This window comes from Centruroides sculpturatus, unplaced genomic scaffold, assembly GCF_000671375.1.
Source record: "Centruroides sculpturatus isolate CEXI.00-Female unplaced genomic scaffold, Cexi_2.0 scaffold342, whole genome shotgun sequence".
Classification (NCBI taxonomy): Eukaryota; Metazoa; Arthropoda; class Arachnida; order Scorpiones; family Buthidae; genus Centruroides; species Centruroides sculpturatus.
In genome coordinates this window covers 465,930-479,844 of record NW_019384666.1, presented here as the reverse complement: position 1 = coordinate 479,844, position 13,915 = coordinate 465,930, and the positions used below count along the sequence as shown (strand labels likewise).

At 26.0% G+C, this 13,915-nt stretch overlaps 1 protein-coding gene across 1 annotated transcript in view; it reads left to right on the top strand.

Moving 5' to 3' along the window:
- Positions 1 to 4,540: 4,540 nt before the first annotated feature.
- LOC111626661 (cadherin-99C-like) overlaps positions 4,541 to 13,915 on the top strand; it is a gene marked incomplete at its 5' end in the record, with an annotated part of 28,231 nt that continues 18,856 nt past the window's right edge. Inside the window, 14 exons of the mRNA XM_023370120.1 lie at positions 4,541 to 4,562; positions 4,694 to 4,756; positions 5,763 to 5,905; positions 5,994 to 6,056; positions 7,503 to 7,592; positions 8,711 to 8,818; positions 8,901 to 9,014; positions 9,093 to 9,260; positions 10,943 to 11,030; positions 11,108 to 11,220; positions 11,296 to 11,496; positions 11,574 to 11,711; positions 11,780 to 11,938; positions 12,033 to 12,217. Of these exons, the coding sequence (XP_023225888.1) occupies positions 4,541 to 4,562; positions 4,694 to 4,756; positions 5,763 to 5,905; positions 5,994 to 6,056; positions 7,503 to 7,592; positions 8,711 to 8,818; positions 8,901 to 9,014; positions 9,093 to 9,260; positions 10,943 to 11,030; positions 11,108 to 11,220; positions 11,296 to 11,496; positions 11,574 to 11,711; positions 11,780 to 11,938; positions 12,033 to 12,217 (1,655 nt within the window). The remainder of the gene's footprint in view (positions 4,563 to 4,693; positions 4,757 to 5,762; positions 5,906 to 5,993; positions 6,057 to 7,502; positions 7,593 to 8,710; positions 8,819 to 8,900; positions 9,015 to 9,092; positions 9,261 to 10,942; positions 11,031 to 11,107; positions 11,221 to 11,295; positions 11,497 to 11,573; positions 11,712 to 11,779; positions 11,939 to 12,032; positions 12,218 to 13,915) is intronic.

Below are 13,915 nucleotides of genomic sequence, written 5' to 3'. Positions count from 1 at the left end.
TTTTGGATTATAGTGTGAAGATTCTAATGACGCCGTTACACTTAACTCAGCATGAACGATTTTTTTGTATTTCATTTGATTTTTTTTTAATCTTTAACATTGCCTGCGTGATTCAGATACTACGCCCTAACCTAAATACGCCTCTTTTGCTTTTGGCAAAATAATTTTTTGTTTTCTTTTTATTATTAATGGATGACAATTTTAATCGATTTTTACTTTTAATTTGAAAATTTTTTTTCCGATAATTTTATCGTTATAATTTTCTTCGAATAACTGATTCTAAAGGCTAAACTATTTAAAGGGTGTTCTTTCAGAATGAAATTTTTTGGGAATTTCCCTGAAAAATTGTTTTAAAAATACAAATAATTAATATTAAATTATGATGTGCTGTTTTCGTAATGAATTTTGATGATCAAACATCATCAGATATGTTTAAATGCATGTTATTTTAGGTAGAACGTCCATTTTTGTTGATTAAATGCAGTCCAAAATTCGACTTAATTAATTAAACAGTAATTTAATATTTAATTATTATTTAAATTTATAATATTCAAATTTTATTTTTTGTTATAGTTTCTTGATAAATCGAAATTCGTACAGAAATAAATTAGTTTATAGATATTATTATGCCATTTTGTATTATATACAGGCCTATATTTAAGTTTTTAATTTATAACAATCAAAATAATATTACTGTAAAGAAACTGTTAGTGGAACAAAAAACGAAATCAAATCTAAATAGGAAGAAACAAATACATTTAGTTTGGTTGAAAGCCAAACCCACGACTTTTAGTAACTGTCAATATGATCTAATTATCTAAGATATAGAGAAATATGCATTTTGCATTCTAAATTTTATTTTAAAACCAATTAAATTAATTTTAATCCTATCATAATAAGATGATTACGGATTAAGAACAAACCTCAGAAGAATAATATAGAAGATTCCAAGAGACCATGAACACGAGAAGATTAAGTGATAAGGATGCAATAATAATAATAATAAGAATAAGAATATTAAGAATTAAGAATGTAGGAATAAGAAGAAATTGCGGCTAAAAGTAAAGGAAATTTTTGCTGAGGAAATCTTCAGCAGCGAAGAAATCTTGAGAGAAGAAGAGACAAATTTATAAAATGATTAAAATTCCTTACACCCTAGGATGTAAATAACGTGTTTGTAGACGTGATTCTTATGCTAAATTTTAAAATTTAGGGTGTTATTTTTCATTAACAGCTCTCAACAGTTCAGCAAACTTAAGAATATATAAATTGAGTGAGTGTTTGATCAAGAATAGAACAAAAGAACAAAATATGACGAGAACCGAAACCAACGTTATCTTTCAATAATCAATCACAAAGAAATGTCAAAATGAAGAATGAATTTCTAATTAAAATACCAACAAAATATTGACAAAATAATATTTTTTTTTGGTTGTTTTTTGAATTAAGAAGATACGCTAGAGATAATTTCTCTATGTGAGACTCTGTTAGTGATATCCGTGGACAAAATCTCGAAAGAGAATTTTCAGTTTAAGTGACTGACCGCGTGAAACCAACCATGATCTAGAACCCGTTCTCCATATTAAAGAAGGTAAAAATCAACGAACAGACCCGCAGTCTGTGAAACCAGTCGAGGGGCCTCTTAGGAAACGATTTTCTTTAATACTTATAACAATAATAACTTCAAAAAAAACCTTATGAAAACTTCCGTCTTACAACACGATATCGTGACATTGATGTTTAAAATATCAGTTTTTACATGTTTTGTTTCATCACTAGAATTAATTTTGCTTGTCATAATTTATGATGTAATTAGAAATATAATCAATTTAATACCCATTTTCAACTGTGAGTATGTTCCACCTGCTAAAATCTGTCAGAATTTTTAACATATAGGTCAATTGCATAACCTAAAAAACCATTGATTTCGCTGTTATTGTCTGAAAATGTTTGAAACGTCAGTTTGTCTGTCTGCTGGACTGTAATTCCTGTTTGATATTTCGGATATTATAGTGACTCAGGTCATATTAATTCCATAAAAGGCAGTTATAAGTTAAAACGTAGTTATTTAATACACTAATTTAAATATTACAAAATAATATTTAGAATTTTTAACAATATATATATGCATATTTGCCGTTATAAATATATAATTTTAAGATTTTTCTAATGGTTTCCTATTTAAATTATATGTAAGATGTATTATAATTTCTGGCTGATTTTATGCTCATTTCTTATGTAAGCCATGGCCAATAGTATATCAGAAAATGGCCCAATTTCTAATACACAAATGACTATTAAAAATTTAAATATATATTAGAAAATGGGCCAGAAAACCTGCTTTTTGTAAATTCTCACTCACTCAAATGTAAAGAGAGGAAGTATTACAATTCATTACAACTACAAAAGCAACAAAGACAAAGGCGAAGCTCTCATTTCTTTTGTGTAAATTTAATGTAAAAGTGATGATTATCTTCATAATTTCCACCCTTAAGACAAACATATCTTCTATTATTTTAGTAATAACATTGCCTTAGTAACTAGTGCCATAACTCAAGTCTTTAGTGAAGCTGAAATTTGGATATCATTTCATAAACTTTATACATTAATTTTATATAAAAACACTTTAAAATTATTTTTTTAAAATGTATTAAAATGTAAATTTTGCGTAATATATAAAATTAATTTTTAAAAAAATATCCGCTATTTTTCGAAAAAGTTACTGGGTGTCGATCATCACTTTAATGAAGATGATTAAAAGTTCTAAGAACTTTATCATCAAACAATATTTTCAAATTAAATTTTAAATGTTATATTATTTGAAAAGATATTGTTTCTTGATATTTTATGAACCGCATCGTGTTTTTTTATTACTAGACAAAATCCAAGGACAAATATTTTTGTTCATTTCTCATGCGGAAGCTCATACATTGCATTGTATAAAACGACTATTTTAAAGGTACAAAAGCTTAAAACCTTCAGGGAAATTACTTGTAACGTGCTACCTTAGTTATATAGCTTTTAAGAAAGATTATAGACCCGATGTAGTCCGACGAACTTGCAATTTAAAAAACAAGAATTTTTCTACTTCCGTATTTTCTTGCCCCATGGCAGTAAACGCCGCTAGTTGTGAAGGTCGGTAAAGTCCTCATGCCAAGTAAAGGTGAATGACCTCCACCAAAATAAGATATCGAAAATTTTAACTTTTGTCTACAACTCTATGCGTTTTCACACAGTATAAAACATTATCCACGGTTAATTTACCGTTATTTCGTTTACCATAATAAAAAATCCAATAGGATCGTGTGTGTAAAATTACGGTTAATTTATTGAACGCTTGATTTATTTTCTAAACTCGTTATTTTCTATAAATTACTTGTTTTTTTTATTTATTTTTTGCTAAATATTTAATAATTTACAAGATTTGGCAACATATCGAAGAGGAAAACAAGACTACTTTCGCCTCTACAAGTCATCTGTGACATTTTGATGTCCTAATTGATAACGTTTGCGATATTTCCGAATATCGTCCTATATATAGAGACAAAAGAGGTGTTATTAAAATTTGGGACATTCGAATTAAATTTATTATAAAAACATTTCTCAAAACTAAGCTCATTATATACTTTTAAGAACGTCCTAAAGGTAGTTTGGTAGAATAGAGAATAAACTAGCTACTACTGCTGCACCACCCTTGTTTGCCTTGACTAGTTTCAAATTATTGTCTCGTCATTCAATTCACCTTTTAAGGTGACGTGCTGACGCCACGTTCCCTGTTTGGTATTTCCTATACGCAACATGTACAACTGAATCTTTATTTGTATAAGTGACATACGCGGAATCACGCACTGACGTGACTTTTGTCACTAATAACAGACTTTAAGATGATATCTGTTGCCATTTTACAACTCATAATATCTGATTATTGAAATCCACAATCAGATATATTCTGTGTCCTTGAATAAATAGGAAGTTTACAGTGGGATGGATACATAGCAGGAAGGTGAACTTGAAAAGGGATTTTATAAAATAATTATGTTGTATTTTTAAAAACTATCTTCGAAATTAATAAACTATTATGTTCTTTCTTATCTAAAATACAATTTCCTTTATTACATATTTCTAAATATAGTTTTTTTAAATATGTTAAATCTTCCTCCACCTCTNTTTAAAGTATTTTTAAAATAATAATAATGAAAATAGGTTTTCGAATACATGAATCATCACAATTTTTCTATATTATTTTCTATGAATCATTACGATTGCACAATGTATTATAAATTATTTTTTGACCTATCAAAAATGATTATTTATTGAATTTTTAATAAATATTTTTCAGAGGAATATTCCTGTATTAATACGAGTCACTGATATCAATGACAATGCACCAATATTTAAAGAAAATTCATATTCCTGCTCCGTATCTGAGGTACAATTACGAAAATAAAAATGTATTTTTTGAAAGTTTTGATCCCATTTTTACGAAAAAACTAATTATTTAAATTCATTAAAATTTACACTATAATATATATATTTTTTTAAAACGAGATGGTGCCATGGATGTAAGTTGCGATCATTTTTTATGATTTTTTTAAATGAATTTTTTAATATAACTCTTTAGAAAATTATATATAAAGTAACTAAAAATTGTAAAATAAAGTTTAATTTTTGCACATAATGTTATTGTTTACAGTGTGTGAAACTGAAGGAACAGATAGTGTTATCATCCTTGATATAACTGAAAGCAGAGGCAACAGTAAGTTGACATTTTATTATAACGACACTTTTTAATGTAAAAATTATAGAGGATATTTTAGAAATAAAATGCTTCTTTAGCCTATATCAATGTCTAGATCCACGAATTTGCAATATTCAACTACTTGTTTCATCCCAATGACCCAAACATCTTGGACGCAAAATCAGATTTATGCACTATTTTAAAAACTGCTTAATTTATTTTAAAAAAACCGAGCTTATTTAGATTATTTTATAAAAATTAAGCAGTAATTTAACTTATTTTGGTATATAAACTGACGAACCTCAACCACTTTACCATCCTACCAACTGAAACTGAGAATAGAAAATCAGATTTAATCACTAATATAAGTTAAGGAAGTATTTAAATTCTAAAAAATCGAAGCTTATATAGATTATTTATATAAGTTAAATAGCAATTTAACTTATTTTGGTACATAAATCTATGAATTTAAATCTTCAAGCACTGTGCCATCCTAGTAAATCAAACGTTGAAGATTAAAATTCATAGATTTTAGCACTAATATAAGTTAGGGAATTGTTTAAACGCTAATAAAACAATGCTTATATAAATAATTTTTAGAAGTTAAACAGTTTTTTTAACTTATATTAGTATATAAATTCGTGAATTCGCGACCCACAACCACCTGTCTGCCATTCTAGTAACCCAAACGTTGAGGTCGATGGCTTGTCACGTAGGAATTGAATTATTTTTCTTTTTTATTGTCATGAATAGGTAGAGTAACTGCGTGAAGAGGAAAAATAGAACGTATACGAGACCTAAACATGTTATCTCCATATCAGTTTTCCAATTTAACTCACCACACATAACTTAAAAGAGAAAGCTGTAATTATTATAGCGAAATTGCTAAATTCTCATTACTTTACGACACGCACAAATTAAGTAATCTTTGTAATTAAAACCGTGATATGAAAATAATATGAATTTAAACATAATTAATAAATGAATTTTCTTATAAATCTTTTTAAAATTAATCCAATTTTAGGTACTGATCAAGTTACTGTTCCTTCTGAGCTTCCTATACGTGGCGATTTGAATCAAGTGGAATTAACGATTCAGTCAGCTACACGTGATTATTTTACCTTAGAAGGGAAGAAACTGCGATTGAAACGACCGTTAGACAGAGATGTAAATGAATTTATGACCTTATTCTTTATGAATATTTAAAGATTGGTGACCTTTCAACTCTACTAAACTGCACTTTTTCTAATTTCAGTCAGACGAAATTACACAGATACGTTTAAATATCATATGTCGCGAATTATCAACGTCAAATCAGGTAATTGTTTGTAATTTATCGTGATAATTAATAATTTAAATATGATCTTTAATAATCATAATTAAAGAACTGTTCAGTTATTATTTTATGCAATTTGTGATGAAGTTAATAACGATTTTTGGCATATTTAATACGTTATAAATTAATTTTTAAGTAGGTTTAATAATTATTTGTATGTTTACTTGAAAATTTAAGGTATTTGCAGTGAATTATATAGTTTATAATACTGGGAATTATAATAGGAAATTTTTTATTCATTTGTAGAATTTCAATAGAGTTTGCGTGGATCAGCGATTTTTATACGCAATTTTTAGTTATAAATACGGAATTTAAGTCATGAGAAATTTAAGTCATTAGTAGGTATTTTTAATCATGTATAAAACTAAAGCAAATAGATAATTTGCATAAATAGGGATTTTATAGATTATATTCACATTTAAACAAAGAATTTTCGTCACATATATTTACAGTCGACTCCCTTATAACACTGTTGATAATTCCGTTTTATATGAATTCCATGTTGTATGAGTCACTTAGATTTTACAAATACGTGTGCCGGGCTATGAACGGCTCACGTATTTGTATAATCTAAGTGACTCGTACAACATGGAATTCATATAAAACGGAATTATCAACAGTGTTATAGCGGGTCGACTGTATTGTAGTTCTGTAAATGACAAAAAATTTTCTTATTTACGATTGAAATTACTTATAAAAATATTTCGTTAATGCAAACTATATATTTACTATAACTCCTTACATTATAAATCTTTAAAATTTCTTATAAAATTTCTCATTTATGTTAAGTGTATGGGCTAACAGTAAATATATAATTTGATGTGTATGGGATTATTATAAATGATTTTCACTTATAAATAGGAGATGTTATATATTCACAGGGCTAAAGTAAATACAAAGTCTGCATAAATGAAAGATTCTGTAAATAATTTTCAATCATAAATAGAGAATTTAATTCATTTGTGGGGATATAGTGCATACATAGTTTGCATGGATGGGAGATTTTATAAATAATTTATATTTATATTGAAAAATCATTTATTTTTCTATTAATTTTCATCAACTAAAACTTAAATTTAGGTCAAAAAAATAATTATTCAAATAGAAAATTTAATTGAGTACGTTCATTATATTTAACCTAAAATTCTATATTAATTACAATTGAAAGCATTTTTTTAAAATAAATTTTAGCCATTTTCAATATTTAAATTTTACACATTTTTATATCAAAATCCGAAAATAATTTCATAATTTTATTTAAAGTATTTTTAAAATAATAATAATGAAAATAGGTTTTCGAATACATGAATCATCACAATTTTTCTATATTATTTTCTATGAATCATTACGATTGCACAATGTATTATAAATTATTTTTTGACCTATCAAAAATGATTATTTATTGAATTTTTAATAAATATTTTTCAGAGGAATATTCCTGTATTAATACGAGTCACTGATATCAATGACAATGCACCAATATTTAAAGAAAATTCATATTCCTGCTCCGTATCTGAGGTACAATTACGAAAATAAAAATGTATTTTTTGAAAGTTTTGATCCCATTTTTACGAAAAAACTAATTATTTAAATTCATTAAAATTTACACTATAATATATATATTTTTTTAAAATTAAATCTTCAAGTTAGTGGACATTTTCTTTCATTCTTCTTCCTTCACGTAAATAATAACAGTTATATATAGTATTTATTTAATTTATAAAGTACATATGTTTATAAATACGGGATATGAACAATCGATAGACACGTTTTACGTGGATTTTGGGTTCGAATCCCATGCTTTATAGTAGGGAATTTGTTTAGTTTAACGAGATTTAGGATCTTTGATAGATGTGAAAAATGCTCATTAACTGTGATCAGTTAATTAGGTTATATAAAAATATTTTAAAAAAAATTTATTTTGAATTTTTCAGATATATTTTTATGTAAAAATGTTGTAGAAAATAATTATTATTTAGTTATTTTTGTAAAAATGCTAATAGTTTTGTAGATAATAACATGATATATGCTTTTCATATGACCCAAGAATATATACTTTATTATTATTATTATTTTATGCAAATATTATTGGATTATTATAGAACAAATTTCTTTTATTTTTCTGTTATTTTCGGTTACTCGTGACAATGATTTCTCGTTTACTGCTTTTCACCTATCGCGATCTTTTGTAATCTAGTTTAAGACTTCGTTTCTGAAGTCACTTCCTTTTAAAACGTGACAACTTCCTTCAGTTTAAAAGTTTCCTTTTTATTTAGGCTAATCTACATAATTTATTAACAAATTCCATCTACTATAAATAATTTTCATCTGAAATTATTGTTAGACAATCCTTTAAATGTGCACTTTTTACAGCAATTTGCCATTTAACTTAGAGATTTATGCATAAATTACTTATTTTGAGCAGAAGTTAATAAATTCTTATTTTTGGATGATTAAATAAAATCCATATAAAAAATTAACAATACGACAAACAGACGTGATGGTAATGATGCTCTTGTAATGATTTAATTCAGTTATAATGTAATTAATTAGGGGATCAAAACCTTCTGAATTATAAATTAAACACTTTTAAACTTAAAAATACTTAATATATATGTTTTTAAATCATATTTTAGTTAGCACCAGTAGGAACAACCATATTTAGAGATCTTTCAGCAATCGATAAAGATGCGAACAACAATGGATTAGTGGAATATTATACAGTTAAAGGAGATGGCACTCATGTGAGATATAATTAATAAATTAATTTACACATTTATTACCATTATTTATAATTTACATACCTTATTTATATTTAAAATACAGCATGATGGCTACAGAAGTTTCGCTATAAATTTGCCATATCAAGGATTGGTAACAGTGAATAAATCTTTGGATTATGAAAGTACACAGAAATATTACCTTACCATTCAAGCAGTGGTAAAAATATAATTTTTGCCATAAAATATCTTTTAAATTTTATTTAAATTACGAATTTTGAACGATAGTATATTTCAGGATAGAGCAGACAGACCAGAAGATCGTCTTACAGCTACAACTACTTTAACGATCTTCGTAGAAGATGGAGATGATCAAGATCCTGCATTTCTTCATTCAGGATGTACTTTTGTTAATAATGCTTGTGTAAATGTGGAATATACAGCAGAAGTAACAAGTGGTGCTTTAGTAAGTCGACAATTTCTATATTTTACTTAGAAGAAAAGAATAAAAAAAAAAGTGGAGTGGTTTGCTTGGTTTATTACTTGTATCCTTGAAAGCTAGCGAGACTCGGATGTGCAATCTTTGTGGCTTCAGGCGCTAACTAAGCACTGTAATTATTAAGTAGATGATGATTCTACTTGACTGAATCCACACGCAAATTTGCGTGGATTTTGTTTTTCCGGTATTTTGGGCGTTAGTCATATCCGCCATTATCTGGTTCCGCCTATTTTTAGACTATGCTAAATTATCAAAACTTCCCTAATAAATGTAGAGTAAAATAGACTTCTTTTTAATTGTATGTAGCACAAGTTATGAAAATATAAATAGATATTATTTATGCTGGGTTGTGCTACTATTACTGCTATTTCTGCTACTACTGTATTATTGTTCTGCCATTGCTAATATTGTGTTACTAATGCTACTACTATATTACTTCTGTTAATACTAGTACTGTTGTAAATACTAGTACTTGTAATGTTAATACAGTATATCAACTATATTCTAACACTAGTGTAGCACAGCTGCTGCTTATATCGTTACTACTATTGTTATTACTACAACTATTACTACTGCTGCTATTTAATGGAATTTAAAGATATTTTTTCATATTTTTTAAACTTCATGTTTACATCAATACTTAATCTAATAAAAAATCAATGAGTGATCTTTCCAGTTTTATTCCTGTTCTTGCACTTCATTATAGCTTAATCTATTCAGAATCTTTGAAAATATAAATTTTTTTATAAATGCATAAATAAATTATAAATATTTCTTAAAAGTAGAATAATTTTCTATATAATAAAATACATAACTTAATATTGGTTTATTGAATATAAATAAATGAAAATGGTTTAGAAAAAATCTTATTAAGTTTAATTTATAAGAATATATTCATAAAAAATATATTTATTAATTTTTAAAATGAATTACAATTTAAATTTTTATTTACTTTTATAAAATAAAGCTAAATCAACTAACTAAAATTTTAATAAATTTTAAAATTGGTTTTATTAATCACTTCGAAACAGTCAATATTTTTTAAAAATTAAATTANAAAATATTACTGCAAATTCAAACAATTTTTTCTGAAAAAAATTTTTGGTTATTAAAATATAACTTAAAAATATAAAATATTTTAATACTTTAATTTATAACAATTTTTAGTATTTATACTACATATTAAAATACTTTATATAATATAAATTCTATATATACTTGGTAGAATCACAAAAATATAAATTTATGTACTTTTTTAATATAAAGATATCTTATTTTTCGTTTAGAACAATAGTAATATTGTTGCTATTACATTTCTGTAAGATAATATACTTTTGACTGTTAATGATAATATAAATATTAAGCTTGTTAAATTGTAGATAAAAGTATAAGTAGGAGCACTTAGTTAATTAGGGATTTATTTAGTTTGTTTCTCTTCTCTTATCTATTTAACAGAGCATGAAATCTCATTAAATTTAAGAGTTTGACCTTCCTGATAATTTATTCCATAATGATCTTCAACAGGTTTTATTGGCATATGAAAATTAACCACAAAATTGCAGAAAAAATACATTCTTTTTTATATCTGTATGGAAATAATATTACTTAAAATTAATTTTAAAATATAATAATTATTATTATTATTTTAGGCGGGAATCCTTAAAATCCGTCCTGATAATATAAAAGCCAAAGATAGAGATTCCTTAAATTCACCGATTAAATATAGTTTCGTTAATGGTAAGATAATGATAAAATAGTTAATCATTAATAATGATGTTGATGGTGATCACGAATTATTTCTTCATTTCTTTTAGGTACACCTTTATTTTATTCTGAATACTTCCAAATAGATCCAAAACGTGGTAATATTCGACAAATAAAAGCTGTTGATCGAAGCGTATCTAAAATATTTAGTATCATTATTAAAGTAAGTTTACTTTCTGTTATATATTTCCATCATTAATATGGACATTTGTTTAAAAATTTACTCGTTTTTCTGAAGGCCGAAGAAGAAACCGAAGGCAAAAGATTCACCACAGCTAAATTAACAGTTGACGTTCTACCTGTTGATAATAATCCACCGATTATAACACCAACTGCACTTATTGGTTACGTTGATGAAAATTCTCCTGTAGGAACTACAGTAGTTACAGCAAGAGATGGCAAAGAACCATTGAAACTTGTGGTTACTGATGCGGATATAGTATGTCAAATATCAAATTCAGTAAATATTTATAAGTTATTACAACTTCCAAAATTTAAGATTCTTCTGTATTGCAGGCTCCTGATGATCCACCAGTGGAATACATATTCGAACTGACTACAAATTCATTTCGAGTGAATGCTGATGGTTATTTAGTAGTAAATGAAGCTGAATTAGATCGAGATCCGCCAAATCCGAGTAAATATACATTTCAGGTAAGCAACGGGCGAGATTTAAACTAGTTCTCAATGAATATATGATTCTAAAAATGCTAATTTTGCAGGTTATAGCTAGGCAGGTTAACAGTACAAATGGAAGAGGTGCGAGCGCTCCTATTACACTCAACGTACACTTGAATGACGTCAACGATAATTCCCCTCGTTTACCTTCCTTGTCGCCTGTTCGCATTCAAGCAGGGGAGGGAGTTCGACCAGTTACACAAGTAAATAAGACATTTTTTATAGATTAAGCTATATACTGGCTTATTAATTATAGCTTACCTTTTATCTTTAAAAAAAAAATATTCTTTTATTCAGGTTCAAGCTCGAGATAATGATGTAGGAGAGTTTGCTAAAGTTACCTATTCGATTTATCACGTATCTAATAATGGTATGAGTAAATTTAGAGTAGATCCTGATTCAGGTCACATACAAGTTGTGGATAAAGTTGTTGCTGGAGAGCAATACAGTATAACCATACAGGCAACTGATACTGGAGGAAGGTAATATTATTTTAATATAAAATTATGAAAAACTTCAAATAAATTGTAAACATATTGCTAGATATTTTAAAAGATATACAATGGATTCTTGATATAGTCTTCACCCGATATAGCAAACATTCCATATAACGAAACATTCGCTATATGGAATGTTCGCTATGGAATGTATGGAAGAGCGCTCTTCATTATACACGTAGTAAACGTCTGATACAGTGAATATCTTTAGCTCAGTCCTCTGATAATTCCCAATATTAAGAGTTTACTATGCTTTAATTATTTGTTTAAAATGTTTAAACATAACAATGGATTCATTCGATACAGTGGATAATTTCTTGCTGTTCGTTCTTGTTATACTTGAATATAGAATAATCTAAATGTGGAAACCCTTGTATAAACAAAAATCGGTTGAAAACAGTGATCTAATGTCTCAACATAAAATTTATTAAATTTTATTATATATTAATTTTTTAAATTATTTATAAATGGAAAAAAATGTTTTAAGCTCGAAAATTGTTAATTTTATAAATAAAAATGCCATTTTTCCAAGGAAAGGTAAAAAATTCAACTATTAAAATATATTTAATGCTATATTTATTAATGTATTTTTTTTAAAAAACTTAATTAATTTAATTTTTATTAAATACTATTTAAATTTAGCAGTTGTTTTAAAAAATATATAATTAAATTTCTGTACTGATTAAAAGTTATTGAGTGATTTATTAAAATAAATACAAAATTTTATAAATAATTTTATTGAAAAATTCAGGAAAAATATAAAATTAATACATGTTTTTAAATATATTAACTTAGGATTTGTTGATTTATTAATTATGAAATTTTATTTAGTAGATTTTGTACATGTCAGTTAAACAATGATAAATTTATGTACAGTACTTTTTTACGTAATTTTATAATTAATTTTTTTGGTAAATTATGTGCTAAATACTTAACTTTATATGTAAACAAATATTTCTTTTAAGAGAGGTTAAATTGAGAAAGAAGAATTGCATCAGAGAAATTTTGTAATTTTTTTTTTTTTGTAATATTTTCAAGGACATTTATTTCATTTTAAAAATAAATATATTTTCGATATTATTTTTAAAAAATAAATTTAACATGTTTATATCAGAAATCATAGAAAATTACTTTTTTTTTCAAAGAGCAAAATGTAAAAAAAAAATTCAAAATAATAAATTCTTGTAAAATTGTAAAACCTTTATAAATAATTTATTATTTTAAATAAATCAAAAATTATTTTCTGATAAAAAGTAATAATAATTTATTGAAAAATTTACTATTTTAGTATTTTAATAAAAGTAATATAATTACGTTTTATCTTGATAGAGCGTCTTCTTTATAACGCCATCCTCAAAGTGCCAATGATTATTCGGAAATGATTATTCTCATAAATATTAAATAGAGGATCCTTCAGCATATGTGAATTACTAAATGTAGAAGTTCACGTTGCAAACCACATTGTTATAATCGAATCATGTGACCTATAAACACTCTAACCTGTGTGTTGATCTCGTCACTGTATGTGTATGGTGTACTTTATGTAGTGAACTCTTTATATAGTGAATGATTTAGATAGTCAAAACCCTCAAAGTTCACTATATTGAGACTCCACAGTAATTCTTGTTGTTTAGCAGTACTTTTATTTAGTGTCAGAGACAAACAAATGGTGATGGTAATATA